Source organism: Heptranchias perlo, chromosome 2 (genome assembly GCF_035084215.1).
Source record: "Heptranchias perlo isolate sHepPer1 chromosome 2, sHepPer1.hap1, whole genome shotgun sequence".
In the NCBI taxonomy this organism is placed as follows: domain Eukaryota; kingdom Metazoa; phylum Chordata; class Chondrichthyes; order Hexanchiformes; family Hexanchidae; genus Heptranchias; species Heptranchias perlo.
This window is the reverse complement of record NC_090326.1, coordinates 156,760,507-156,787,021: the sequence shown is the minus strand read 5'-3', so window position 1 is coordinate 156,787,021 and position 26,515 is coordinate 156,760,507. Positions and strand designations below refer to the sequence as shown.

At 43.8% G+C, this 26,515-nt stretch overlaps 1 protein-coding gene across 1 annotated transcript in view; it reads left to right on the top strand.

The window, feature by feature from the left end:
* Nucleotides 1–26,515, top strand: part of LOC137332466 (sodium channel protein type 4 subunit alpha-like) — a 77,767-nt gene that overhangs the window by 46,061 nt on the left and 5,191 nt on the right. The window contains exons 2-3 of the mRNA XM_067996338.1: nucleotides 18,525–18,845; nucleotides 23,240–23,396. Of these exons, the coding sequence (XP_067852439.1) occupies nucleotides 18,582–18,845; nucleotides 23,240–23,396 (421 nt within the window). The 5' untranslated portion in view covers nucleotides 18,525–18,581. The remainder of the gene's footprint in view (nucleotides 1–18,524; nucleotides 18,846–23,239; nucleotides 23,397–26,515) is intronic.

Here is a 26,515-nt window from a genome sequence, read left to right as displayed (position 1 = left end):
TTTCAGTGCGTGTTATATTTCAGTGTATGTTATAGTTCAGTGCGTGTTATAGTTCAGTGTATGTTATATTTCAGAGTATGTTATAGTTCAGTGTATGTTATAATTCAGTGTATGTTATAGTTCAGTGTATGTTATATTTCAGTGTATGTTATATTTCAGTACGTGTTATAGTTCAGTGTATGTTATATTTCAGTGCGTGTTATATTTCAGTGCGTGTTATATTTCAGTGCGTGTTATATTTCAGTGCGTGTTATATTTCAGTGCGTGTTATATTTCAGTGTATGTTATATTTCAGTGCATGTTATAGTTCAGTGTATGTTATATTTCAGTATGTGTTATAGTTCAGTGTATGTTATAATTCAGTGTATGTTATATTTCAGTGTATGTTATATTTCAGTGCGTGTTATAGTTCAGTGCGTGTTATAGTTCAGTGCGTGTTATAGTTCAGTGTATGTTACATTTCAGTACGTGTTATAGTTCAGTGTATGTTATATTTCAGTACGTGTTATAGTTCAGTATATGATATAGTTCAGTGCGTGTTATAGTTCAGTACATGTTATAGTTCAGTGTATGTTATAATTCAGTGTATGTTATATTTCAGTGTATGTTATATTTCTGTGCGTGTTATAGTTCAGTGCGTGTTATAGTTCAGTGTATGTTATATTTTAGTACGTGTTATAGTTCAGTGTATGATATAGTTCAGTGCGTGTTATAGTTCAGAGTATGTTATATTTCACTGCGTGTTATAGTTCAGTGCGTGTTATAGTTCAGTGTATGTTATAGTTCAGTGCGTGTTATAGTTCAGTGCGTGTTATATTTCACTGCGTGTTATATTTCAGTGCGTGTTATAGTTCAGAGTATGTTATATTTCAGTGTATGTTATAGTTCAGTGCGTGTTATAGTTCAGAGTATCTTATATTTCAGTGCGTGTTATATTTCAGTGCGTGTTATAGTTCAGAGTATGTTATATTTCAGTGCGTGTTATAGTTCAGAGTATGTTATATTTCAGTGTATGTTATATTTCAGTGCGTGTTATAGTTCAGAGTATGTTATATTTCAGTGTATGTTATAGTTCAGTGCGTGTTATAGTTCAGAGTATCTTATATTTCAGTGCGTGTTATATTTCAGTGCGTGTTATAATTCAGAGTATGTTATATTTCAGTGCGTGTTATAGTTCAGAGTATGTTATATTTCAGTGTATGTTATATTTCAGTGCGTGTTATAGTTCAGTGCGTGTTATAGTTCAGTATGTTATATTTCAATGTAAGTAATAGTTATTTCAGTGAATGTTATATTTTGAAAAAAAACATTATGCAGTGAGTTGTGATGATCTGGAATGCATTGCCTGAAAGGGTGGTAGAAGCAGATTCAATAATAACCATCAAAAGGCAATTTGGATAAATACTTGGAGTGAAAAAATTTGCTGGGCTAGTGGGAAAGAGCAGGGGAGTAGGACTAATTGGATAGTTCTTTCAAAGAGCTGGCACAGGTATGGCAGGCCGAATGGCCCCCTTCTGTACTGTAGCATTCTATGATTCTATGATTTCAGTGTATATTATATTTCAGTGTAGGTTATATTTCAGTGCAGGATCCAGTAAATCTCCGAGAGGCTTGGATTCATTTATAATGAGGAAATAGTTCATGTTTCGAGGCTATAAAGAATTCAAAGATGGCGGAATTTGCCACTTTGGCGGTCCCGGTGTAAACTGGGTGCACAAATCGGGAAATTCTGCACCACCCAGGCCTATGGCTTTCCAACCACAATGGTCAGTAAATTATGGGCTGGGGGGTGCGGAATTTCCTGATGTGCACTCCCAAGTCTGCACCAGAACGCTGAAGCGGAAAATCTTGGCCAAAGTGTTTTTTTTTCCCCCAGTCGGACAAGTGTTGACGTGCTCAGAAACCCACCAGCATGCTTAGGAGCCTCCAAGCCGAGCCACTGAGAAACCCATACAAGTGGGAGTCTTTGTTTGCCCGATACAGACTGCACACTTTCTTCCCGTAAGCATGCACCCCACTTAGCCAGGCCCAGGGAAGTTAGGCCCAGGTGAGCAGGGCTGAGGCTTAGGAACCCTCGAGCTGCAATTTGATCAGCTTAGACCGTACATCTTACCAGCTTCCTGCTGCTTGCTCAGCCAGGATAAGACCGACACATTGGAGACTAAAAGGAAAAAATACTGAAGGTGCTGGAAATCTGAAACAAAAAAAAACAGAAAATAATTGAAAAACTCAGCTGGTCAGTCAGCATCTGTGGAGAGAAGGTTTCCGATGTGAAGACTGGAAGATATTACTGTGAGCGGCTTTTAAAAAGGAGCACGGGCAGCGGGAAAACATACACAAAGGAAAAGGAAAGAAAGAACTTGCATTTATAAAAAGAAAAGAAAGACTTGCATTTTTTATAGCACCTTTCATGAGCTCAGGACATCCCAGAGCGCTTCAAAGTACCTTTAAAGTGTAGTCATTGTTTTTAATGTAGGAAATGCGGCAGCCTATTTGAGCACAGCAAGATCCCACAAACAGCAATGTGGTCATGACAATATAATCTGTTTTAATGTTGGTTAAGGGATAAATATTGGCCAGGGCATTGGGGAGAACTCCCCTGCACTTCTTCGAAATAGTGTCATGGGATCTTTTACATCCGCAAAGACATTGATGAGACATTGAGGGTGATTTTAAACCCCAGGAACGGGTGGGTTGGGGGGCGGGTGGGAGTTGAAAATAGTTGTTTTTTGGGTCAGTGCGGAAAAGTACAGGCTTCCCACTGGGAATGCACGGTCTGAAAATTTTGCGGTTGTGATCCAAAAATACAACTATTTTCAACTCCCACCCGCCCCCAACCCACCTGTTCTTGGGGTTTAAAATCACCCCCATAGTGTGTGAGTAGCTTGAAGAGGTGAGGAATAGACAGGTGGAGAACGCCTGTGATACCTGAAGAACCTCTGTGCTCTTCTTTGACTAATGCCAAGGAGTCTTTTACGTCTACCTGCCAGAGCTTTGGCTTAAAGGATTATTAGGATTCGAGTGGGAAGAATTGTAGCCCCAAGTAATAGATCTGCTTCTTCAGATCTCAATAATGATGAATTATCTTACTGTGTATGATGTGCTATCATGTTCTTATACTATTCCATTGACCCCAATCATGCCTGTACTGGATGTAGGAGCTACGAAGAACACATTTAATTTATAAGGGATTATAAAAAACTCATCTCAGTCATGTTTCTTTGAGGGAGTGTGGGATTGGGGTGGGGGTTGGGGGGAAGCAGATGTCATTTCTTTCTAATCCTGACTAGCAGCTCTCCTACGGCGTTGCTCATAATGAGTTTGAGGATGTGTTACTTTGTAAGAATCAACAAAGTATGACATGGAAAGTGTTACAGGAAGTAAGTGTGACACTTTTAGCATATATCTATTTATATATATGCAAAGTTTATAAAAGATCAAAAGCAGCTTAGATGTAGAGGTGCATCTTTAGCCAGTAATGAACTTAATGATTGGGAAAAATGAGAGGCATACTCAGGAAATGCAAAAGGGTAACAATCTTTCTCAGTATCAGCTTGGCTCAGTTGCTTGTGCTCAGGAGATTTTGGGCCCCGATTCTAGGACTTGAGAACGTAACTGAGGCCAACAGACAGGTCAGATGCTGAGGGAGTGCTGTACTGTCGGAAGTGCCGTCTTTCAGATAAGACGTTCACTCAGGGCCCATCTGCCTGCTCAGTCGGATGTAACAGATCCCATTATACCAAGCATTAAATTGTAAGATAATTGGCAAAAAATCGAGGGGGGAAATTAGGAGAAATATTTTTACGCTGGTTGAAGCAGATTCAATCGTAACTTTCAAAAGGAAATTGGATAAATACTTGAAAAGGAGAAATTTTCAGGTCTATGGGGAAAGGGCAGGGGAGTGGGACTAATTGGATAGCTCTTTCAAAGAGTCGGCACAGACACGATGGGCCGAATGGCCATCCTTCTGTGCTGTAAGATTCTATGAAAGTTCTCCCTGTGCACTGGCCAACATTCCTTCCTCAACAAACAACACTGAAAATACATGCTATTTGGTCCTTTGTCTCATTACCATTCATGGGATTTCGTTGTGCAGAAAATGGCTGCTGCATTTGCCTGCATAATAATAGTCATTGCATTTCTGTGGTAATTAATTTTATGTGAAGCACTTCAAATTGTTTCTTAAGGACAAGATAAGGTGCGTTACAATTGCAAGTCTCTCATTCACTCTCCACTCCATTCGGGCTGTTGCACTACAGATGTAATTACTTTTAAAATATATTCACTTCACCTATCCTTTTAAAATTGTTTTTAGAAGCCAAGTATCTAGTTTATTGATGATCCATGGTTGTTATAATATTTATGGCTGTCATAATAATCGATATCATTAAAACTGTGAGCAGCAATCTATTACAATGCATTATTAATAGTCACAACACTAAACAGATAATTGAAGTGCTGCCAGAAATTATATCCATTTACAAGTCCTCATGATATAAGTCAGCTTTCAACTGTGCAAAATTGTGACACGTTCAGTATCTTATCTTACACTGTCTGGAATCCTTGATATACAAATCGATCTCTGTTAAAGAACTCTGTGCCAAGGTTAAGTGCCAAAGTTTTTGTCTAAATCCAAAGAATTCTGAAGGGGGTGAATTTGAATATAGCTGGTTGTTCTTGAAAGCAGCCTGCTCAGATCCACTCACTTCAGAACAGGGGAGCTCTCCCCAGTGTCCTGGCCAATATTTATCCCTCAACCAACATCACTAAAAAAAACAGGTTGTTTGGTCATTATTTCATTGCTGTCTGTGGGACCTTGCTGTACACCGATTGGCTACCGTGTTTCCTACTTTACAACAGTGACTACACTCCAAAAGTACTTAATAGAAACATAGAAAATAGGAGCAGGACTAGGCCGTTCAGCCCTTCGAGCCTGCTCCGCCATTCATTATGATCATGGCTGATCCTCTATCTCAATACCGTATTCCTGCTCTCTCCCCATACCCCTTGATGCCTTTTGTGTCTAGAAATCGATCGAGCTCCTTCTTAAATATATTCAGTGACTTGGCCTCCACAGCCTTCTGTGGTAGAGAATTCCACAAGTTTGCCACCCTCTGAGTGAAGAAATTTCTCCTCGTCTCAGTCCTAAATGTCCTCCCTCGTATCCTGAGACTGTGACCCCTCGTTCTAGACCCCCCAACCAGAGTAAACATCCTTCCTGCAACCAGTCTTTCTAGCCCTGTCAGAATTTTATACGTTTCGATGAGACACGGACTGCAGCGGTTCAAGAAGGCGGCTCACCGCCACCTTCTCAAGGGCAATTAGGGATGGGCAATAAATGCCGGCCTCGCCAGCGATGCCCACATCCCATGAACGAATAAGAAAAAAATTAATTTATATGTTTCAATGAGATTTCATTGGCTGTAAAGCGCTTTGGGAGGGCCTGGGGTCGTGAAAGGCGCTATATAAATGCAAGCTCTTCTCTTTCTTCAGATGGTGTGTACGGTCAGCTGAAGTGACAAGTGGCTTCAGGCATTCTTGATTCTGGTCAGAGCGAGCTGAACAGCTCAAAGCCACGACACTGACAGCTGCTGATCCCACAGAGTAAAATTCCGAAACGGAAGTTGAAATCCTGGTTCTCCCAACACATTGCTGGGTTTTGTTCAGATTTCCAGCATTCGCAGTATTTTGCTTTTGTCGACTGGGTTGTTTATTTTGTTGATATTTCCTTGCGCCCCCCCCCCCAGTAAGGGACAACGTTCAAAATAAGGGTTATTGAATCCAACCATATGAAACATCAACCAAAAGTAAAACACTGCAGATACTGGAAATCTGAAATAAAAAAGTAAAAATCTATCGACCTCAGATTCAAAATTATGAATTGAGTTAGCATCTACTGCTTTTTGTGAGAGAGAGTTCCACGTTTCTACCATCCTTTGCATGAAGAAGTGTTTCCCAATCCTTCCTCTTTTAAGATTATGCCCTCTTGTCCCAGACTCCCCCACCAGTTGTTATGATCTGGAATGCACTGCCTGAAAGGGCGGTGGAAGCAGATTCAATAGGAACTTTCGAAAGGGAATTGGCTATACACTTGAAAAGGAAAAAAATTGCTGGGTTATGAGGAAAGAGCGGGGGGAGTGGGATTAAATGGATAATTCTTTCAAAGAACCGGCACAGACATGATGGGCCGAATGGCCTTCTCCTGTGCTGTAAGATTCTATGATTCTATGAAATCTGTATGGGGTAATTGTAGGGACAGACCTGCATTCATTAGTCTGTGATGGGGTGTGTTGAAACATTCCTGAGAGTGGCCATTGAGCAGGACGCTGCTCAGGATCACGGCCCTCAGCTAAACATGGTTGAATGACATTGTACCTGAACAAAGTACCTGCATCACAAATATCTGACGGTTTCCCATTCAGAGGGGTAGATTTTGACTTTGTGCGATAGTCTAAAATGAGTGATGTTGAGTCAGTTGAAGTCGGTGGAAATAACAATCGGGAGAGATGTAAGACGGGTCACCGATTCACCATCACCCGTTTTACACTATCGCACAAAGTCAAAATCTAACTCATAGAATCACAGAAATTACAGCATAGAAAGAGGCCATTTGGCCCGTCATGTCTGTGCAGGTGCTATCTCTCCAGAGGAGCTATCTACTGTAATCCCATTTCTGTGCATCCTTTTATATTCTTCCTTTATAAATACTGTACATATCAAATCTCATTGAAATGATGTCATAGTCTCGGTCTCAACAGCCGCTACTGTCAAAAGAATTCCATTGGTTCTAATAATTTTATGTGCGAAAAAAATGTCTTCTAACTTCCCCCTTTGTTCTGCTCGTGGTAATCCTGAGTCCTATGGCCCTGAGTATAGGTGCATTTGTTATCTTCAGTTATTGGTGTCAATGGTGGCTCAGTGGGTAATGCTGTTGCCTCTGAGGTAGAAGGTTGTAGGTTCTAAGCCCAACTCCAGAGAGTTGAGCACAAAAATCCAGGCTGAAACTCTAATGCTGCACTGCTGGAGGTGCCCTGGAATATTTTACTATGTTAAAGGTGCTATATAAATGCACATAGTTGCTATTGTCTTCTAGATGAGACATTAAACTTGAGGTCCTGTCTGCCCCCTCAGGTGGATATAAAATAACCCACAGCACTATTCAAAGAAGAGCAGGAAACTTCTCCTGGTGTGCTGGCCAATATTTATTCCTTAATCAATGCCTAAGACAGATGATCTGGTCATTTATCTCATTGCTGTTTGTGGGACCTTGCTGTGTGCAAAATTGGCTGATGCATTTCCTGCTTCAATAGTACTTCATTGGCTGTAAAGTGCTTTGGGACATCCTGAGGTCATGAAAGGTGCTATATATCCACAACAACTTGCATTTGTATAGCGCCTTTAACATAGTAAAACGTTCATAGGAGCGATTATCAAACATAATTTGACACCGAGCCACATAAGATAGGGGACCAAAAGCTTACTCAAAGAGGTAGGTTTTAAGGAGCATCTTGAAAAAGAGAGAGGCGGAGAGGTTTAGGGAGGGAATTCCAGAACTTAGGTCCTGGCAGCTGAAGGCACGGCCGCCAATGGTGGAGCAATGAAAATCGGAGATGTGCAAGAGGCAAGAATTGCAGGAGTGCAGAGAACTCGGGAGTTTGTAGGGCTAGAGGAGATTTTTTTAATATTCGTTCATGGGATGTGGGCGTCGCTGGCGAGGCCGGCATTTATTGCCCATCCCTAATTGCCCTTGAGAAGGTGGTGGTGAGCCGCCTTCTTGAACCGCTGCAGTCCGTGTGGTGAAGGTTCTCCCACAGTGCTGTTAGGAAGGGAGTTCCAGGATTTTGACCCAGCGACGATGAAGGAACGGCGATATATTTCCAAGTCGGGATGGTGTGTGACTTGGAGGGGAACGTGCAGGTGGTGTTGTTCCCATGCGCCTGCTGCTCTTGTCCTTCTAGGTGGTAGAGGTCGCGGGTTTGGGAGGTGCTGTCGAAGAAGCCTTGGCGAGTTGCTGCAGTGCATCCTGTGGATGGTACACACTGCAGCCACTGTGCGCCGGTGGTGAAGAGAGTGAATGTTTAGGGTGGTGGATGGGGTGCCAATCAAGCGGGCTGCTTTGTTCTGGATGGTGTGGAGCTTCTTGAGTGTTGTTGGAGCTGCACTCATCCAGGCAAGTGGAGAGATTACAGAGATAGGGAGAGTAGAGGCCATGGAGGGATTTGAAAACAAAGGATGAGAATTTTAAAATTGAGGTGTTCCCGGATCGGGAGCCAATGTAGGTCAGCGAGCACAGGGGTGATGGGTGAACGGGACTTGGTGCGAGTTAGGTTTCAGCAGCAGACGAGCTGAGGCAAAGGCAGAGAAATGCAAAGGGGAATTCATCAACAAGCAAGGGAATTTCAAAGAACAGAAGTGTGCACGGCCGCAATCAATTGATTGAGATCAATAAAAGAAGGTTTTGCAGGTATTCTATCTTGTACAGGCGTGTGAAGAATCAACAGGTGACTGACGGTGTTTAAAATCTCCAGTATCGATCACTGCATTTAGGCAGGAGTCAGGAAACTGGACCAAAAAGAGAAACCAGTCAGCAAAGGCACAGAGAACCAGATAAGATGTAACCAGCTGAAGGCACAGCTGCCAATGGTGGAGCAATGAAAATCGGAGATGTGCAAGAGGCAAGAATTGCATGAGCGCAGAGAACTCGGGGGTTTGTAGGGCAAGAGGAGATTTTTTAAAAATTCGTTCATGGGATGTGGGCGTCGCTGGCGAGGCCGGCATTTATTGCCCATCCCTAATTGCCCTCGAGAAGGTGGTGGTGAGCTGCCTTCTTGAACTCCCACAGTGCTGTTAGGAAGGGAGTTCCAGGATTTTGACCCAGCGATGATGATGGACATGTCACCGGATGCAGCATGAGACAGTAATCAATTGGGAATCATGGAATGGGGAGGAAAAGTAATGGGATCGCGGCCAACTGAGACCAACTGTGTTTTCTTTCCCAGTTCGCAAAGCTCAACTCATAGTTTTTATTGGGCTAAGTTGAGCATCATCGATTCAGCAGAATAAGGTGTTGACAGAAGTTTTAAAGAAAGCTGAACCCGATCGGGTTTTTATATTCTTTCTACTCACTGGCTCTTCACACTGTGGACGGTTTTCACTGTGAAAGGGAAACATTATTCAATCCAACACGACTCCTCCAACCACATTTTGTAATTTAGTGACCTGGGTATTCTATTACGAGGAACGAATAAAAATGTTGATTTGTGGGGAGAATACAGCTTTACAATTGTGTTGTAGTGCCAGGTAGACAGTGACACGGCTGTTCGACATGCCTTTCTTGGTAACACTGGGATCTGTACAGACGACGTGACAGATGCGTTAAAGCAAGGTGTTTGTCTATGATTCCTCTTGTGATGGAGAGGAGATGAACATTCAGAATTATTCTGTTGAAATCTCGCTGTGAGATAGTTACAAACTACAACAACAACAACTTGCATTTACAGCGAGCACTTTAAACCGTAGTAAAACGTCCCCAAGGTGCTTCACAGGAGCGATTATCAAACAAAATTTGACACCGAGCCTCATAAGGAGATATTAGGACAGGTGATCAAAAGCTTGCTCAAAGAGGCAGGTTTTAAGGAGCGTCTTAAAGGAGGAGAGAGACGTCGAGGTTTAGGGAGGGAATTCTAGAGCTTAGAGCCTAGGCAGCTGAAGGCACGGCCGCCAATGGTGGAGCGATGAAAATCGGGGATGCGCAAGAGGCAAGAATTGGAGGAGCGCAGAGATCTCGGAGGGTTGTAGGGCTGGAGAAGGTTACAGAGATATATTTCAGTTGTATGAAATGTCTTTGTCCACTATTTTGGCACTCGTTTGTTATTAACATTATTTAGCCAAGTCTTATATCATAAGTTGCAGTGTGTAAGAACATATTATCTAGTGTAGGTCCACCATATGGGGAATGGAGTTATGAGGGGTGATTTCAACACTCCCCGCCCTGCAGTGAAAGGTCTTCATGTTGCCGGCACTCATGGTCATGTTCACAATTTATTGATTTTGCACTATTGCTTCAATTAATGTGATTCTCTGGGATTGAATGGAGCAAGAGAGAGAGAGGAATTCCCTCTCTCTCCCTTCTAGTCTAGTGAATCGCGCCCATTAAAAAAGTGCAAAATCAGCAAATCGTTAACAGGAGTATTGATAACTCCTTTGTTTGTTATAAAATAGAAGTTACATTGAGGAACTATTCTCTGAAACCCACCATCAACTTTTGATGTGCGTTGGTTTGGTGTGACAACTTATCAGGTACCACACTCCCTTTACATTATTTGCATGTTAAAAATTAAAGGGCCATAATATTCAGTGTAAAGTTTGTATCATTTTCAAATTAGGATCATAAATATGTAACATTTGTGCTGTGAAACCCTTGTTATGTTGCGAAGTGTGATGCATTTGTGATTTGCCAGTGATGTATATGGCACTAGGCCCATCTGGGCTCTTGTTTACTGTGAGAGCAATAATCACCCTTTAAATGAAGACCCCTGCCCACCTTCAAAAGAACCAGAGGGAAGATGAGGAGAATTTTCTTTTACGCAGCAAGTTATTATGATCTGGAATGCACTGCCTGAAAGGGTGGTGGAAGCAGATTCAATAATAACTTTCAAAAGGGAATTGGACATTTACTTGAAAAGGAGAAATTTGCAGGGCTATGGGGAAAGAGCAGGGGGTATGGGACTAATTGGATAGCTCTTTCAAAGAGTCGGCACAGGCACAATGGACCGAATGGCCTCCTGCCGTGCTGTATGATTCTATGATCCTACACACTCTTAGAAAAACTGCTTAGATTTTGCCCTTTGTACTTTAGGTCGAGGCTAATGAGATTTTAAGACTCATCTGCACTTTTAAGTTGCACAAGGCCAAGCGAAATGATTTTGGGCGCACAATGGCTGAATTTAGTTGGTGGAATAATCTGATGCGTGTGATCAAAGTGCGTGTCCCTGAGAGAGGATCACGCTGGCTGATCTCCACACAACTACCAGTACAATGGAGTTGAAATCTCACCGGGGTCGATCTTGACTTTGTGCGATGATGTAAAACGGGCAATCGCGAGTCGGCAGCCCCCCTTTTACATCTCTCCCGGTTTTCATTTCCACCGGCTGCCGACTCGCCATCACCCGGTTACACTCGCACAAAGTCACGAACTACCCCACTATGTGATATCAGTAATAAACTTGTTAAAGTGTTAGCATGAAATTCCCCCGTCCCCTATTGCATTGAAAGTAAGTTTAGCTCTTTATTGTAGATGGGTTAGTGCCTTTGATTAAAGTAGAGGACAGAGGAATTTCATTCAAATGGGTTAACAAGATTATTACTGATGCCACAAAGTACAAATTCACAAATAGATGTGAGCAGAGCATGAACATAGTGCAGTAATGGATTGAAGACAGATGCTCTGTGGGAGGGTACATTGTATATAAATATATATTAAGGTGTAAATTTTCCAAGTAGATGGGAGTGGAGAGGTTCCTCGCCTGTAATTTGTGCGTATCAGAAACTCGGAGGCAGCGTGCCTGCGGCAATCCGATACGTGCTGGGGGCAGGTGAGTTGATTCGTTACTGGTGTGTACTTGGAAAAGGTAGGCTTGTACGTGACACATAACGTATGGAAATCTGTATTACTAATTTGCCTTCATCAGCTCCAGGCTTGACTTCTCTAACACCCTCCTTGCTGGCCTTCTGATCTCCACACAACACGCACTCCGATTTATCCAGAACTCAGGGAAAGGGAAGAAAATAAAGAGGATTTAAAAAAAATTATTATTGCAGCATCTAGATTAAGATCAAGTCCCATAGTGCATGTTACCATCAGAGTGAAAGAGTAGGAGGCAAGACAAAGTAAAGTTGGAGATAATGGTAAGGTGATGCCAAGTGTGGATAGGAACGCAATCAAATTTTGCCTGATAACACTCCTGTGAAGCGCCTTGGGACATTTTACTGCATTAAAGGTGCTATATAAATGCACATTGTTGTTCTTCTTCTTGTAATGAGTTAGAGTAGGAAATAGTGCAGGGGGGAGTCTTGAGTTTAACACAGTGAGGATACAGTGAGGGGGAAGAATGTATAAAATGATGCATTGAGAGCTCAGGAGGAGCAAGAGAGACCATAGTAATGTGCATAAAAATAAAGAAAGATAAGAAAAATTGCAATAGGAACATAAGAACAGGAGTAGGCCATTCAGCCCCTCGAGCCTGTTCCACCATTCAATTAGATCATGGCTGATCTGTATCTTACCTCCATCTACCCGCTGTAGTTCTGTAACCCTTAATACCCTTGCTTAACAAAAATCTATCAATCTGAGTTTTGACATTTTCAATTGAGTCCCCCAGCCTCAACAGTCTTTTGGGGGAGAGAGTTCCAGATTTGTGTGCAGAATGGAGAGAACAAAAACCTTAAGGGAAAAAATGTTTCTAAAAACCTGTAAAATGCTTACCCCCTTAGCTGCAGCCCCCAGTTTTAGGGTAGGTAGTGGAGTAGGTGAGAGGGCCTGGTCCCACTAATGAACAGGTTCAAAGAGATGCTCCAACTGGCAGAACTTGTCTACATTAATTGGAAGCTGGCTTTTCTCCAATCTCGTCCCAAAAAAACCCACACTGTGATATTTTTAACTTGGGCTCAACGTGATATGGTTGGGATTCTTTGAATCTAACAAAAATTCTTGAAAAGGCAAACCCTGCCCTGATCCGCTGTGCGGGCTTTGAGTGAGCTTTAAGTTTGCTTACTCTAGTGTTTATAAATGTACACTTTTAAATAACTGTGTTTTGAGAGGAGTTAGACCTTTAAGAAAGTCCAGCTTGGGAGAGGTTGTTGACTGTTCCACAAATGGGGTTTAAAGGCACAGTGCACTTTGTAAAGGCATGTTAAATGTTGAAAGTGTGTGTGCTCTAGGTTTGTGCAGGGGGTGGGAAGGGATGGGTGAGGAAGAAAACTAGACTGGCACTCAGTGAGGTCAATACTGCATTCCCAGTGCCAGAGCCCGAATGAGCTGACCTCGCATGATAATGCAACAACAACTCATGTAAATATCTTAGTGGCTCTCCCAGCACATCATGCGTAATGCACTGGGAGAGCATCAAAGTTGTAGGGGGTGGGTTTTCCATAGTGCTGCAGGCTGTATTACTGCCCCCAGTAATGCAGCTATTGTGAAAGCTTGCACGTGACTTTTAATGGATGGTGCAATAAACATTTTAATGATCGTTTTTCACCATTATTAAGTGTATTTTTCTAAATATGTTAAAAAATAAAACTGTGGGCAGGAGATTCCTGGGCCTGGAGGGGTGTATCGGCAGTGGGCCGGAATTTGGAACAACCTGCAAATTCTAGAGGGACTTTCCAACTATGCGTGTTTGGAGGGAAATCCCTGAATGTTGCGATGGTTCACCAAACGGCTGTGCTAAGATACACTGCATTGTTGCAGAGATATTTCATGAAGGAAAGATGCAAATAAATTTAACCTGAAGTTCTATATATTTTTCGGCATTCACTATAAGAATCTGGACCCCAAACAACAACAACTTGCATTTATATAGCGCCTTTAACGTAGTAAGACGTCCCAAGGTGCTTCACAGGAGTGATTATCAAACAAAATTTGACACCGAGCCACATAAGGAGATATTAGAACAAGTGACCAAACGATTGGTCAAAGAGTTTTAAGGAGTGACTTAAAGGAGGAGAGAGGGGTGGAGAGGCAGAGGTTTAGGGAGGGAATTCCAGAGCTTAGGGCCTAGGCAGCTGCAGGCTGCAGACTAGAGTATGGTAGCATAGTAGTTATCTTACTGGACTAGTAATCCAGAGACTGCTAAGTTCAGAATCCCACAAAGTTCGGTTAATTAAATAAAATCTGGAATTAAAAAAGCTAATATTAGAAATGGCGACCATGAAACTTCTGGATTGTTGTAAAAACCCATCTGGTTCACTAATGAACCTTCCTTTAGGGAAGGAAACCTGCTGGCCTATACGTAACTCCAGATCCACAGCAATGTGGTTGATTCTGAAATGGTCTCGCAAGCCACTCAGTTGTCAAGAATGTGGCTCGTCGCCACCTTCAATTAGGGATGGCCAATAAATGCTGGCCTTGCCAGTGACACCCATATCCCATGAATGAAAAAAAAAGGCACAGCTGCCAATGGTGGAGCCATGTAAATCAGGGAAGCACAAGAGGCCAGAATTGGAGGAGCACAGAGATCCTGTAGGGCTGAAGGAGGTCATAGGGAGGGGGTGAGGCGATGGAGGGGTTTGAAAACAAGGATGAGAACTTTAAAATCGAAGCATTGCCGGACCAGGAGACAATGTAGGTCAGCGAGCAGGTGGACAGTAAGAATGCAGACCCTAAACAGATGGACAGGAAAGGTAAGGAGCAGTTCCCCATAATATATGATCAGATTTATTTGGAAGGAAAATACTACTTATTTACTTTCCAGGATCCAATATAAATAAACCACTAACTTCACTATCTCTGGGGCAATCTCTTACAAACTTCTATCCAAATCCTTTCACTAGAGATGACTTCTCCTTCCTCCATTTTCCATCCCTTGCAAACAGCAACTCCCAATGAGGAATGTCAATGGAGATGTGCTGGTATATAAAAGTCTTGCATCCAGCTGTCACGCACCAGATGTCACACATCAGATTCACAGTTCAAAATGTCACACTTTGTTGCACACACAAAACAATCTTTTAAAAAAAAAACCTCTCTAATTTTTCTGGAGTTTGAAATTTAGAAGAAAGCTTCCCTCGGATCAGACTTCAGCAGTTTATAGGCAAATACACTTACTTGAATTTGCTTAGTTAGAGCAGCGGCCCTAAAAGAGCAGGCAGGCCTCCAGCTAAAGACTACAACTATGCTCCAGACCGCAGAAAACCGCAGATTAGGCCAAGGGTATATGGAAATATTTTCAATTGCTTCTTGAAGGCCTTTGACAGGCAGCCAACAGCTGACTGCACTTAGCACTCCCAGTTGCTGCAAATACTTGCTGGTTGTTGCCATCTTTCTCCAAGTCCAAACCTGGTCAGGGGGCAGGATAATCGTGAGATCAGAGGTTGAGTTTGGATGAATGAAATCTCGGTAGAAATTCTTATCACTAGTTGCTGCACAAAGAGTTTGATGTCTGGTTTACATTTTAGGTGTTTCTGAAAGTCCCACGCAAAAAACGGACAGCCTGGTTTGGTGACAATCCTAATAATAAAGTAACAACAACAACTTGCATTTATATAGCGCCTTTAAACATAGTAAAACGTCCCAAGGCGCTTCACAGGAGCGATTATCAAACAAAAATTGACACCAAGCCACATAAGGAGATATTAGGGCAGGTGACCAAATGCTTGGTCTAAGAGGTAGGTTTTAAGGAGCGTCTTAAAGGAGGCGAGAGAGTTGGAGAGGTTTAAGGAAGGAATTCCAGAGCTTAGGGCCCAGGCAGCTGAAGGCATGGCTGCCAATAGAGGAATGAGACCAGAATTGGAGGAGCGCAGAGATCTCGGAGGGTTGTAGAACTGGAGGAGGTTACAGAGATAGGGAGGGGGCGAGGCCATGGAGGGATTTGAAAACAAGGATGAGAATTTTAAAATCAAGGTGTTGCTGGACCGGGAGCCAATGTAGGTCAGCAGTTACTGAGAGGTTAGCGAGAGTAAGTTGGAGAGTTTGCAGGGATGTGGGGGGGATGAGGGGTGGTTAAATACCCCCTCCTCAATTATTGTTCTTCCTTTGGAGAATTGGTTACTGCCACGCTCTCCCCACCGTGGTAACCTTGCCGGGATGGAGAACTAACCGCCAGGGAAGTGGCCGGCACTATCCCACATTGTGCCATTTTGAGGCACAGTTTGCGGAACCTGCAACGTGATGTGCCACCCTGCCTCGTCTCCTGCTTGTTTCTGTGGAGCCCAATCTGTTCACACTTCCAAACGCTGGCAGATTTTCTTCAGCTCTCGGAATCCCCGCTGTAGTCTCCTCTCTGCTTTCTAAAATGGCAATCTGTTTATTCATCTATTGCTCATCTGAAGAAGCCAGATTAACATCTCATTTAACAGAAATTTAGCTAGTCACATATTATACTTATCTGCAAAGCCATATTGTAATTAAGTTTGAAGAGGGAATCTCACCTCCAGGAGTCCCCTTTTAAAAATTAATCCATTACAAAGGATTACAATGAACTTGTTTCTTTTTCACAATACTGTTCAATTTTCTTTTTAAAAATATGTAATTGTTTGAGCTGTGTGTTTCCCAATGACCTCACAGGGCTAATGTGTGAGAGCTGATTTCCTCTGTGATTGTACTTGTGTTTCAGCCGTGACTCAGTGGGTAGCATTCTTGCCTCTAACTCAGAAGGTTATGGGTTTATGCCTCACTCTGGAGACCTGAAGTACAAAATCTAGACCGACACTCCAGAGCAGTACTGAGGGGGTAGTGCTGTCTTTTGGAGGTGATGTTAAACCAAGGCCCCATCTGCCCTCTCAGGTGGATGTAAAAGACCCCTTGGCACTATTGCGAAGAAGAGCAGGGGAGTTTTCCCTAGTATCCTCGCCAATATCTATCCCTCAACCAACGCCTAAAAAAACAGATTATCTGGTCATTATCGCATTGCTGTCTGTGGGACCTTGCTGTGCGCAAATTGGCTGTCGCGTTTCCCACATTACAACAGTGACTACACATCAAAAGTATTTCATTGGCTGTAAAGCACTTTGAGGTTGTGAAAGGCGCTATATAAATGCAAATCTTTTTTTTTCTTTTTAACTCCATCTTACCTCAGGCACCTTCTCCAGTCGTTGTGACCTTCTTCACCCAGGTTCTCCTTATCTCTGACTCCACATTACTACTCGTCCCTCACTTTCTCACTCTCTCTGGTGCACCATTGGAGGGCGATCATAGAAACATGGAAAAATAGGAGCAAGAGTAGGCCATTCGGCCCTTCGGGCCTGCTCCGCCATTCAAAATGATCATGGCTGATCGTCTAAATCAGTACCCTGTTCCCGCTTTTTCCCCATATCCCTTGATCCCTTTAGCATTAAGAAATATATCTATCTCCTTCTTCAATACATCTAATGAATTGGCCTCCACTGCCTTCTGTGGTAGAGAATTCCACAGGTTCACCGCCCTCTGAGTGAAGAAATTTCTCCTCATCTTGGTTCTAAATGGCATACCCCGTATCCTGAGACTGTGACCCCTGGTTCTGGACTCCCCAGCCATTGGGAACATCCTGCCTGCATCTAGTCTGTCTAGTCCTGTTAGAATTTTATATGTTTCGGTGAGATTACCTCTCATTCTTCTAAATTCTAGTGAATATAGGCCTAGTCGACTCAATCTCTCCTCATACGTCAGTCCTGCCATCCCAGGAATCAGTCTGGTAAACCTTCGTTGCACTCCCTCCATGGCAAGGACATCCTTCCTCAGATAAGGAGACCAAAACTGCACACAATACTCCAGATGTGGTCTCACCAAGGCCCTGTATAACTGCAGTAAGACATCCCTGCTCCTGTACTCAAATTCTCTTGCAATGAAGGCCAACATATCATTCGCCTTCCGAACTGCTTGCTGCACCTGAATGCTTGCTTCCAGCGACAGGTGTACAAGGACACCCAGGTCTCGTTGCACCTCCCCTTTTCCCAATCTATCACCATTCAGATAATAATCTGTCTTTCTGTTTTTACAACCAAAGTGGATAACCTCACATTTATGCACGTTATACTGCATCTGCCATGTTCTTGCCCACCCGCCCATTTGTCTAAATCACATTGGAGCTTCTTTGCATCCTCCTCACAGCTCACATTCCACCCTAGCTTTGTGTCGTCTGCAAACTTGGAAAAGTTACATTTAGTTCCCTCATCCAAATCATTGATATAGATTGTGAATAGCTGGGGCCCAAGCACTGATCCCTGCGGTACCCCACTAGTCACTGCCTGCCATTGGAAAAAGACCCGTTTATTCCTACTCTCTGTTTCCTGTCTGTCAACCAATTCTCAATCCCATGCCAGTATATTCCCCCCAATCCCATGTGCTTTAATTTTGCACACTAAAGTTTTGTGTGGGACCTTATCAAAAGCCTTCTGAAAATCATCCAGCCAGTGCACCTTTGGAAGTGTCCCCTAATGTCACTTTGCCTTGCTACGTCACCCACTCCTTTTGAAATGCGGTTAAAATCTACCTTCACCTTATTTTTAACCTCTTCATGTCCCTTCTTAATCCTTCCCATCTCCTGCACATCCTCCTCCTCTCCCCCTTTGTAAAGCACTGTGAGATGTTTTTCCGTAAATGCAAGATGTGGCTGAAAGGGCACTGTGTTCAGGAATAAATGTTTGCCAGGCCACTTTTATTTATTTGGGGAGGAAAATGATGCTGGGATAGGCAGGCATCATCCGCATCACAAGGACAAATTATGCATTGTGTTCTTTTCGACTAATGTTATTTCTCTGGATTTTTGTATGTTCCAATTACATTGTGTTGTGCATTTACTGATTTTATTTACTTATTTTTTTCATTACAGCTAATCATTTCCATTACTGGGGAGTAAAAACTAGTCAAGAAGGTGCAGGATGAAAAGATGGCACTCCTGCTCGTACCGTCAGGTCCCCACTGCTTGCGTCGGTTCACTCGCGAATCCCTGGCTGCTATTGAGAGGCGGATCGCTGAGGAACAGGCAAGAGGCGCCAGGAAAGATCGCAAAGCGGGGAGTGAGGAGGAAACGCCCAGTCCTCATGTTGGCCTGGAAGCAGGCAAAAAGCTGCCACGCATCTACGGCGATGTCCCATCACAGTTCATCGGACAGCCTTTGGAGGACCTCGACTCCTTCTACAGCGACAAGAAGGTAGGCAACAACAAAAAAAAACGTTGTGTCAGCCAATGAGTTGGAGGCGGGGGCGGGACTTACAGCAAAACAGAGTCTATTTTACAGCAGAGTCTATTTTAACAGAACCTCTGAGAACTACAGCAAACAGAACTCATGACCGAATCTACAGCAAAGCCTCCCGATAAAAGCGGGGTGATTTCCCCTGCAAAATGCAGTGAGTGGAGGATAGTTACATAATACAAATTATGCACGTAAAGTCGATCCCAGTCACTTACAGCAGTGCGGTCTCCGGACGTGATTGACGGGGAAATTACCCAATCATCTCCATTCTGGCCGGGACTTGTGCTGTCACTATGTGCAGCCAAACAAAAAACGTTTTTTTTGAATAGTTAAATAATCAACACAAATCAGATCTGAAAATGTCTCATATTTTGACGAAAGGAACCAAATAAGTGTTTCCATCATCGAGCTCATTTTTAAATTTTTGAGTAACCTACCCAAAGCACGGTGGGATTTTACAGGCGTGGTTTTAGTCATGGCCGCCTCTCACACTGGAGCAGGGTACCAACGACACGTACTTTTACAAACCTGATTGTTCTGTCTAACGTGGCGTGGGGTGGGCCGTGGCTGCCATTTTAGTCCAATCCTGCGACCGTGCTGTTTGGTATTTATTTATTTTTTGTAGACGAGAAACCCATTTCCAGATGTGATCCAGAACTCAGAGGTCACTTCACTGTATTTAAAGCGAATGAAACTGAAGGAGAGTCAGACGTGTGTGGCTGTATGCTGGGAAGAGCTCAAAGTTCCCTTGACACACAGCTCGGGTTGCCAACTCTTGTTAGACGTGTTCCTGGCAGCTTCATGACACGACATCCCACCTCCCACTCCTCCGCCCCACATGCTTCCGCCATTGGTCGCCCGACACGTCCATCCTTGCAGACCACCACATTCCCACCCCAGCCGGAAAGCGAACAGGCTCTTCATGACTCAACGGATGATTCTTGACTGTCAAATGGCCTTTTTTCCCCAACTCCTACATTTTTATAACTAATAAACGAAAGTGTTCAAAGAGAATGAAATAAAAACACAATTTTTGTTTAATGCCGCTATGATTTTTCTCTCCCTGTGTGTTGCTCGCAGTCCTGGAGATTAATCTTCAATTTCTGGAGACTCCAGGGCAATCCTGGAGGGTTGGCAACCCTACTCATCGTTCTTGTCAAGCACACACATCCAGCTGACGGTATGTGTAAAGCACACTCATTTGGAACAGACCCACTTTCCACCTGGGACAGGAGTGCAGTGGGTGACCTCCCGCACTTAATTGTCCATGAACATTCCTACAGTGCGAAATTGGGATGGTTTTTTTTTTCTCTTGCAGTGTTCCTACGTGTGCTGGCTGCCCGTGCTAAAATTAATTACAGTGTTTTCAACAGAGCAAAAAAAAAGAAAGTGTTGTATATCTGAGGACTTCTGGTGGGACTTGTTTTCAAATCCTTCTGTGGCCTCGCCCCTCCCTACCTCTGTATCCTGCTCCAGCCCTACAACCCTCCGAGATCTCTGCGCTCCTCCAATTCTTGCCTCTTGCGCATCTCCAATTTTAATCGCTCCACCATTGACGGCCGTGCCTTCAGCTGCCTAGGCCCTAAACTCTGGAATTCCCTCCCTAAACCTCTCTACCTCTCTCTCCTCCTTTAAGACGCTCCTTAAAACCTACTTCTTTGACCGAGCTTTTGGTCACCTCTCCTAATATCTCCTTAAATAAACACAGAAAATGCTGCAGAAGCTCAGCAAGTCAGGCAGCACCTGTGGAGAAAGAAACAGAGTTAATGTTTCTGACGAGCGGTCTTCGACCTTCAAAACAGCCACCCCCACTTGCCTTTATATAAGCAGAAAGCAAAAATGCCACTTTTCCTAGGACACAGCCATGGAAATTCTGACTCTTCCTCGTTCTCTTCAGTTTCCCAGAACCTGACTCCAGTGCTCCGGCCCCATAGGAAGATCGGAAATTTCGGATCCTGCATTGTAAACTTCTTTGTAAAGAGTATTAATAATAATCAACCAATGTAACTGCCCTGCAAACTGTGAGCAGCAGTTCAGTACTCTTTACAGCTGTTTTGCTGCATTCGAATACAACAGGTAGCCAGGCCCCTTCATGCCCCCCCCCCGCTTTTATATGGTGGATTTGTGTTTTGTTAAACATTTCGACGCTGACAAGTACCTCAGCACTTTGGTGTTTACTCGAAGGCTGATAAGTATTAGATTTAATCACTGTGCTGTGTTCCATCAAAGTCCAGTGAACTCACTGCTTTCAAATTTGTTATTTGTTCTCCCTTTTCCAAAACGGGTTCCAAAGAGTTTTAAAAGTTTTAAAATAAGGACACCGTGCACACAATATCCCTGCCTTCCCAGCCAGCCTCGCTTCTGATTTGGCTTTTCAGTTTAGAATCTGCAGCCCTTACAGTCCACATTGAAAATGGAATTCCATGGTGGACATGCATTGAATTGGTTGCAGTTCTGCCAGTCATGGGAGACGTTGCTTATGCAAAGCAGTCTTGCTTTGTGGTCATTGTAAGCGACTTTGTGTCACAAGGGGGTACGTACAAATAGTGCAGATGCTGGTCTATGACCCCCCCACCCCCCGCTTTCCCTGGCTCCGTACTTGCTTAAAAACTGTTAAATCTTTAACTATTTCCAGTCCTGACGAAAGGTCAGCGACCTGCAATGTTAACTCTGTTTCTTTTTCCACAGATGCTGCCTAACTTGTTGAGTATTTCCAGCATTTTCTGTTTTTATTTCAGATTTCCAGCGTCCGCAGTATTTTGCTTTTGACGGCATTATATTTCATTCATTTGCATTTAAAATATTAGCAAAGGCAGTGCGTTTAATCAGTTAGTTCCCTGTGCCTCTGGGGATCAGTGTTTAGATACCACTCGTTGAAAGGTGAGGCAGGACTGATTACTGGATGACAATCTAGCTCACACATCTGATGCTTTTCAACTGCAGGTGGGAAAAGACCATTCTTCCCCCTTCCCCTTCAGAATGAATGTGAAGGGTGAGGGGGCTCGTTGATGCTGTGAAGTATTTCAAAGTGCTCACACTCCCCGCTGCCCTCACTCTGTTCCTACACAAGGTGATAAGGAACAGACTGTGGCACCTTTGTGCGATATTGCAAAGTTCTGCCTTGTGACAGGTTAGGCCCTCCCAAAGGAGTGCGCAAAGGGAAAAGATATTGTAGTCCATCCACCTGCCCTTTGAGCTGCTGGAGTTGCTGTTCCATATTTGCCTGAACCAACAGTCAAAATCACACGACACCATCTGCTACTCTGTAGCACCTTTCATCACCTACAGAATAAGACGAAGTTGCTGAAAACAGATTTAGGTTTCTGGATTCAATGGGATGTACGTCCCTATCTTTTCACCTCTGGGACTTGTGTTTTGTTTAATTAATTCTTGGGATGTGGGCGTCACTGGCAAGGCTGGCATTTATTGCCCATCCCTAATTGCCCTGGGAAGGTGGTGATGAGCCAGTTTTGATGCAGCTGACTGGCTTGATAGGGACCATTTGAGAGGTGTCAACCACATTGGTGTGGGTCTAGGGTCACATACAGACTAGACCGGGTAAGGACAGCAGGTTTCCTAAAGGTCACGAGTGAACTGGTCGAGCTTTTACGACAATCCAACAGCTTCCTGGTCACTGTTACCAGCTTTTTTATTTTCACACTTTTAAAACTGAATTCAAATTCTTAAACTGCCATGGTGGGATTTGAACTCTCGTTTTTTGGATTACTAGTCCAGTAAAATAACCATTAAGCTACCATATCCTAGTCCGAGTGATAGAATGAAGGGCTGCTTTCTCTGTTGCTTGCAAAGGTGCAATGTGGAATGAGTCTGGGCCGTCTCACTCACTGTCTTAACCAGCAAAATTCAATTTCACAAAACTGGGCACAAATTGGAACTCAGAATGGACATAAGGTGATGCAGGAAAGGGATAGGTAGGGTATGGTGCCTTGGGGTTTGAGTTTGGGCACATTGTTGGGCAGAGCAGAGAGAGTTTTACTTTGATTTTGTTCAGTGCTATACCTGATGTGGGCACTGGGTGAGCTGGTCCCAGGTTGGCATCCTGACTCAGAACATATCGCACCATCACCTGGGAAACTTGGAATGACTCGCCCTTATGCACCTGTTGACACTGTGAGAAAAAACGTACCACGTGTCTGATTTCCTGCGCTTTCAGGAAGGGGGAATATAAGTGTGACACAGTTTGACGCACAGTCACGTAGTGTGGCGCACTGTCACATTGTCACGCAATGAGATAGACAGTTAAGTTGGTAAAACTGCTGTTGCTATTGTTCTGTATGCACTGTTATAATTACATTGTCATTTCTGTTTACCCCAATGTCTCTCTCTTTCAGACATTTATAGTACTCAACAAAGGGAAGTCCATCTTCCGTTTTAGTGCTGCACCCGCGTTGTACCTACTGACTCCTTTTCACCATGTTAGAAGGATAGCTATTAAAATTTTAGTACATTCATATCCTTTTACTGGTTTTAACATTGGAGCAAATGAAGGTAAACCCCTTAAAATCCACTCTATATCTCTATGGTGAGCTGGAATGGGTTCTGCAAAGGGGGCCATTCCATGTACTGAAGAGGGAGCCTGGATGGCACTCATTGTACAGGTGTATTATCAATCACATCCTCCTTATCCTGGTTTATATCAGCAGATGATAACCTAAATGGTAAAATGCTTAATGGAGTAAAGGAACAGAAAAATCCAGGAGTAGGTGGGAGAAAAAAAGCCATAAAATGGTAAATGGGTTTTCCAGAAGTATGAATACAGAAACAAGGTAGTGATGATGGATCTGTACAAGACAACGTTTAGGCCACAGTTAAAGAACCGTGGGCCATTTTGGGCGTCACAACTGCAGAAAGAATATTGGAGCTGTGGAAAAAGTACAAGGTAGATTTGCTAGAAGGAGAGGATATGGCTATGATGAGAGACATGGAAAACTAGGGCCGTATTTATTGGGAGCAAAGAGTTTTAAGGGAAGCAATTAAAAGTGTTCAAAATTTTCAAAGGGTAAATACTGAGGGATTGCTTCCGTTGGTCAGTGAATGGCTTAGAAGGGGACAACTGATTCAGGATTAGTACTGAAGGGATGAGGTTAGAAGAAAAATTTTTCATGAATGTGTAATGTTTCAACACAAGCATTTACGAGAGACTCAGATAAATAATTGAAGAGGACAAAAATTAAGGGGTATGGAGAAAGAGCAGGGGCATGGGGTTAGAGTGAACAGCTCTAATGTGGAGCTAGCACAAAGGGCTGAATGGCCTCCTCTCTGTTGAAATCCCTAGGATTCTGTGCACCGTGCTGGAGGCAAATCATTTCCGTCTCATTGATCAACTGTTTACCTCGGCAGTTTCTTGTTTTTAGTAAGTCGAAGGGTTGATGAAAATGAACAACTGAGCTGTCAGTTGTTTAACGTGCTGATCTCGTCGTGAGATAAGAGGTTCATTTTGCACCACCAGTACTGACGTGCAGTGCATTCAGTGGTGTCCACTGGCTGCCTGTTTTCCCCAGAATCACAGGCCGGGCATTTCGATGCAAACTTGCAGTGACGACGTCACAAATGCCTTTGATGTTCTTCAACGCAAAATGGCCGCCCTTAGGAGTGAATTTACTGCAGGAAAGGGCTGAATAAAGCAAAACCACGATGGCCTAGTGTGGGGGGAGGGGGGGGGAAATGCATCGCTAGCTGTGTTTTACAGGGCCATTCAGACCACAAGGTCCCAGGCTCAGTGATGGCCAATGCTGACCTAGCGGATCTCAGCCAGTGCACTAGTTGTTACTTTACGATTGGCCTCGAGGCCTAGGACTAGGGAGGTAGGCCATCGTGCCATTTCCCTTCCCCAACCCCCCCCCCCCCCCCCCCACCAACCCCACTCCCCACTACTGATGGCTATCAAGTGGCTGCTACTAGAAAGTCAGAATGTGCACTTACTGGATTAGGATAGGATTGTGCTTGGCTGCGACTGCATCAATGATTGATACTCACTGCCTCGGCTCGCAGAATGCTGGGTCCGCTGTTACTTGTTATTTATATTAATGATTTGGATGAGAATTTAGGAGGCATGGTTAGTAAGTTTGCAGATGACACCAAGATTGGTGGCATTGTGGACAGTGAGGAAGGTTATCTAGGATTGCAACGGGATCTTGATAAATTGGGCCAGTGGGCCGATGAATGGCAGATGGAGTTTAATTTAGATAAATGTGAGCTGATGCATTTTGGTAGATCGAATCGGGCCAGGAACTACTCCGTTGATGGTAGGGCGTTGGGGAGAGTTATAGAACAAAGAGATCTAGGAGTACAGGTTCATAGCTCCTTGAAAGTGGAGTCACAGGTGGATAGGGTGGTGAAGAAGGCATTCGGCATGCTTGGTTTCATTGGTCAGAACATTGAATACAGGAGTTGGGATGTCTTGTTGAAGTTGTACAAGACATTAGTAAGGCCACACTTGGAATACTGTGTACAGTTCTGGTCACCCTATTATAGAAAGGATATTATTAAACTAGAAAGAGTGCAGAAAAGATTTACTAGGATGCTACCGGGACTTGATGGTTTGACTTATAGGGAGAGGTTGGATAGGCTGGGACTTTTTTCCCTGGAGAGTAGGAGGTTTAGGGGTGATCTTATAGAAGTCTATAAAATAATGAGGGGCATAGATAAGGTAGATAGTCAAAATCTTTTCCCAAAGGTAGGGGAGTCTATAACGAGGGGGCATAGATTTAAGGTGAGAGGGGAGAGATACAAAAGGGTCCAGAGGGGCAATTTTTTCACTCAAAGGGTGGTGAGTGTCTGGAACGAGCTGCCAGAGGCAGTAGTAGAGGCGGGTACAATTTTGTCTTTTAAAAAGCATTTGGACAGTTACATGGGTAAGATGGGTATAGAGGGATATGGGCCAAGTGCAGGCAATTGGGACTAGCTTAGTGGTATAAACTGGGCGACATGGACATGTTGGGCCGAAGGGCCTGTTTCCATGTTGTAAACTTCTATGATTCTATAATGTCCACTTGGCTGAGATCACCAGAGAGCCACCATCACCGATGGGAACCATCGCTCAGCAAGCGATAGTGTCTTCAGGGGAGAGGGGATGGGGAAAACTGGGATTTTCTTCTTTTTAAAAGCACATAGCCTTAACCAGAGCTGAAATGATCTGAGTTTCTGTCATCCATCGCAGTATTACTGCTGCGAAATGTTCGAAATTCTCAGAGGCCAGTGGAAGGGTGGGGTGGGGGGCACATCCGTGACGTAATTGGGCTATGCGGGTCAGAAATTGTGAAGGGTCTCCGTATTTGCTTCCCCCCCCACCCCCCCACTCCTGTGCAGATGCCACCGGAAGAGGTGGGACAATGCAGTCTGCTGGAAATCCTGCTTCCAACACTACATATGGCTGCATGACCTCGGTCCACTAGTGGGCCAGCACCAGATCCTCACAGAATTGGGGCCCACAGATACTTTCAAATGATGGTTTCCTCCCTACGTCAATGACATTCATGAGCGTATTCGGCCGGCACGTCTAGTCGCCCTGAATGTTCCAGCGGGGTTCCAACATTCCTGCCCTCCTCTTCCCTGCCGATGCAGGTGCTGCATTAGCGCCAAAAATATCACGTGCTCCTTGCCTTCAT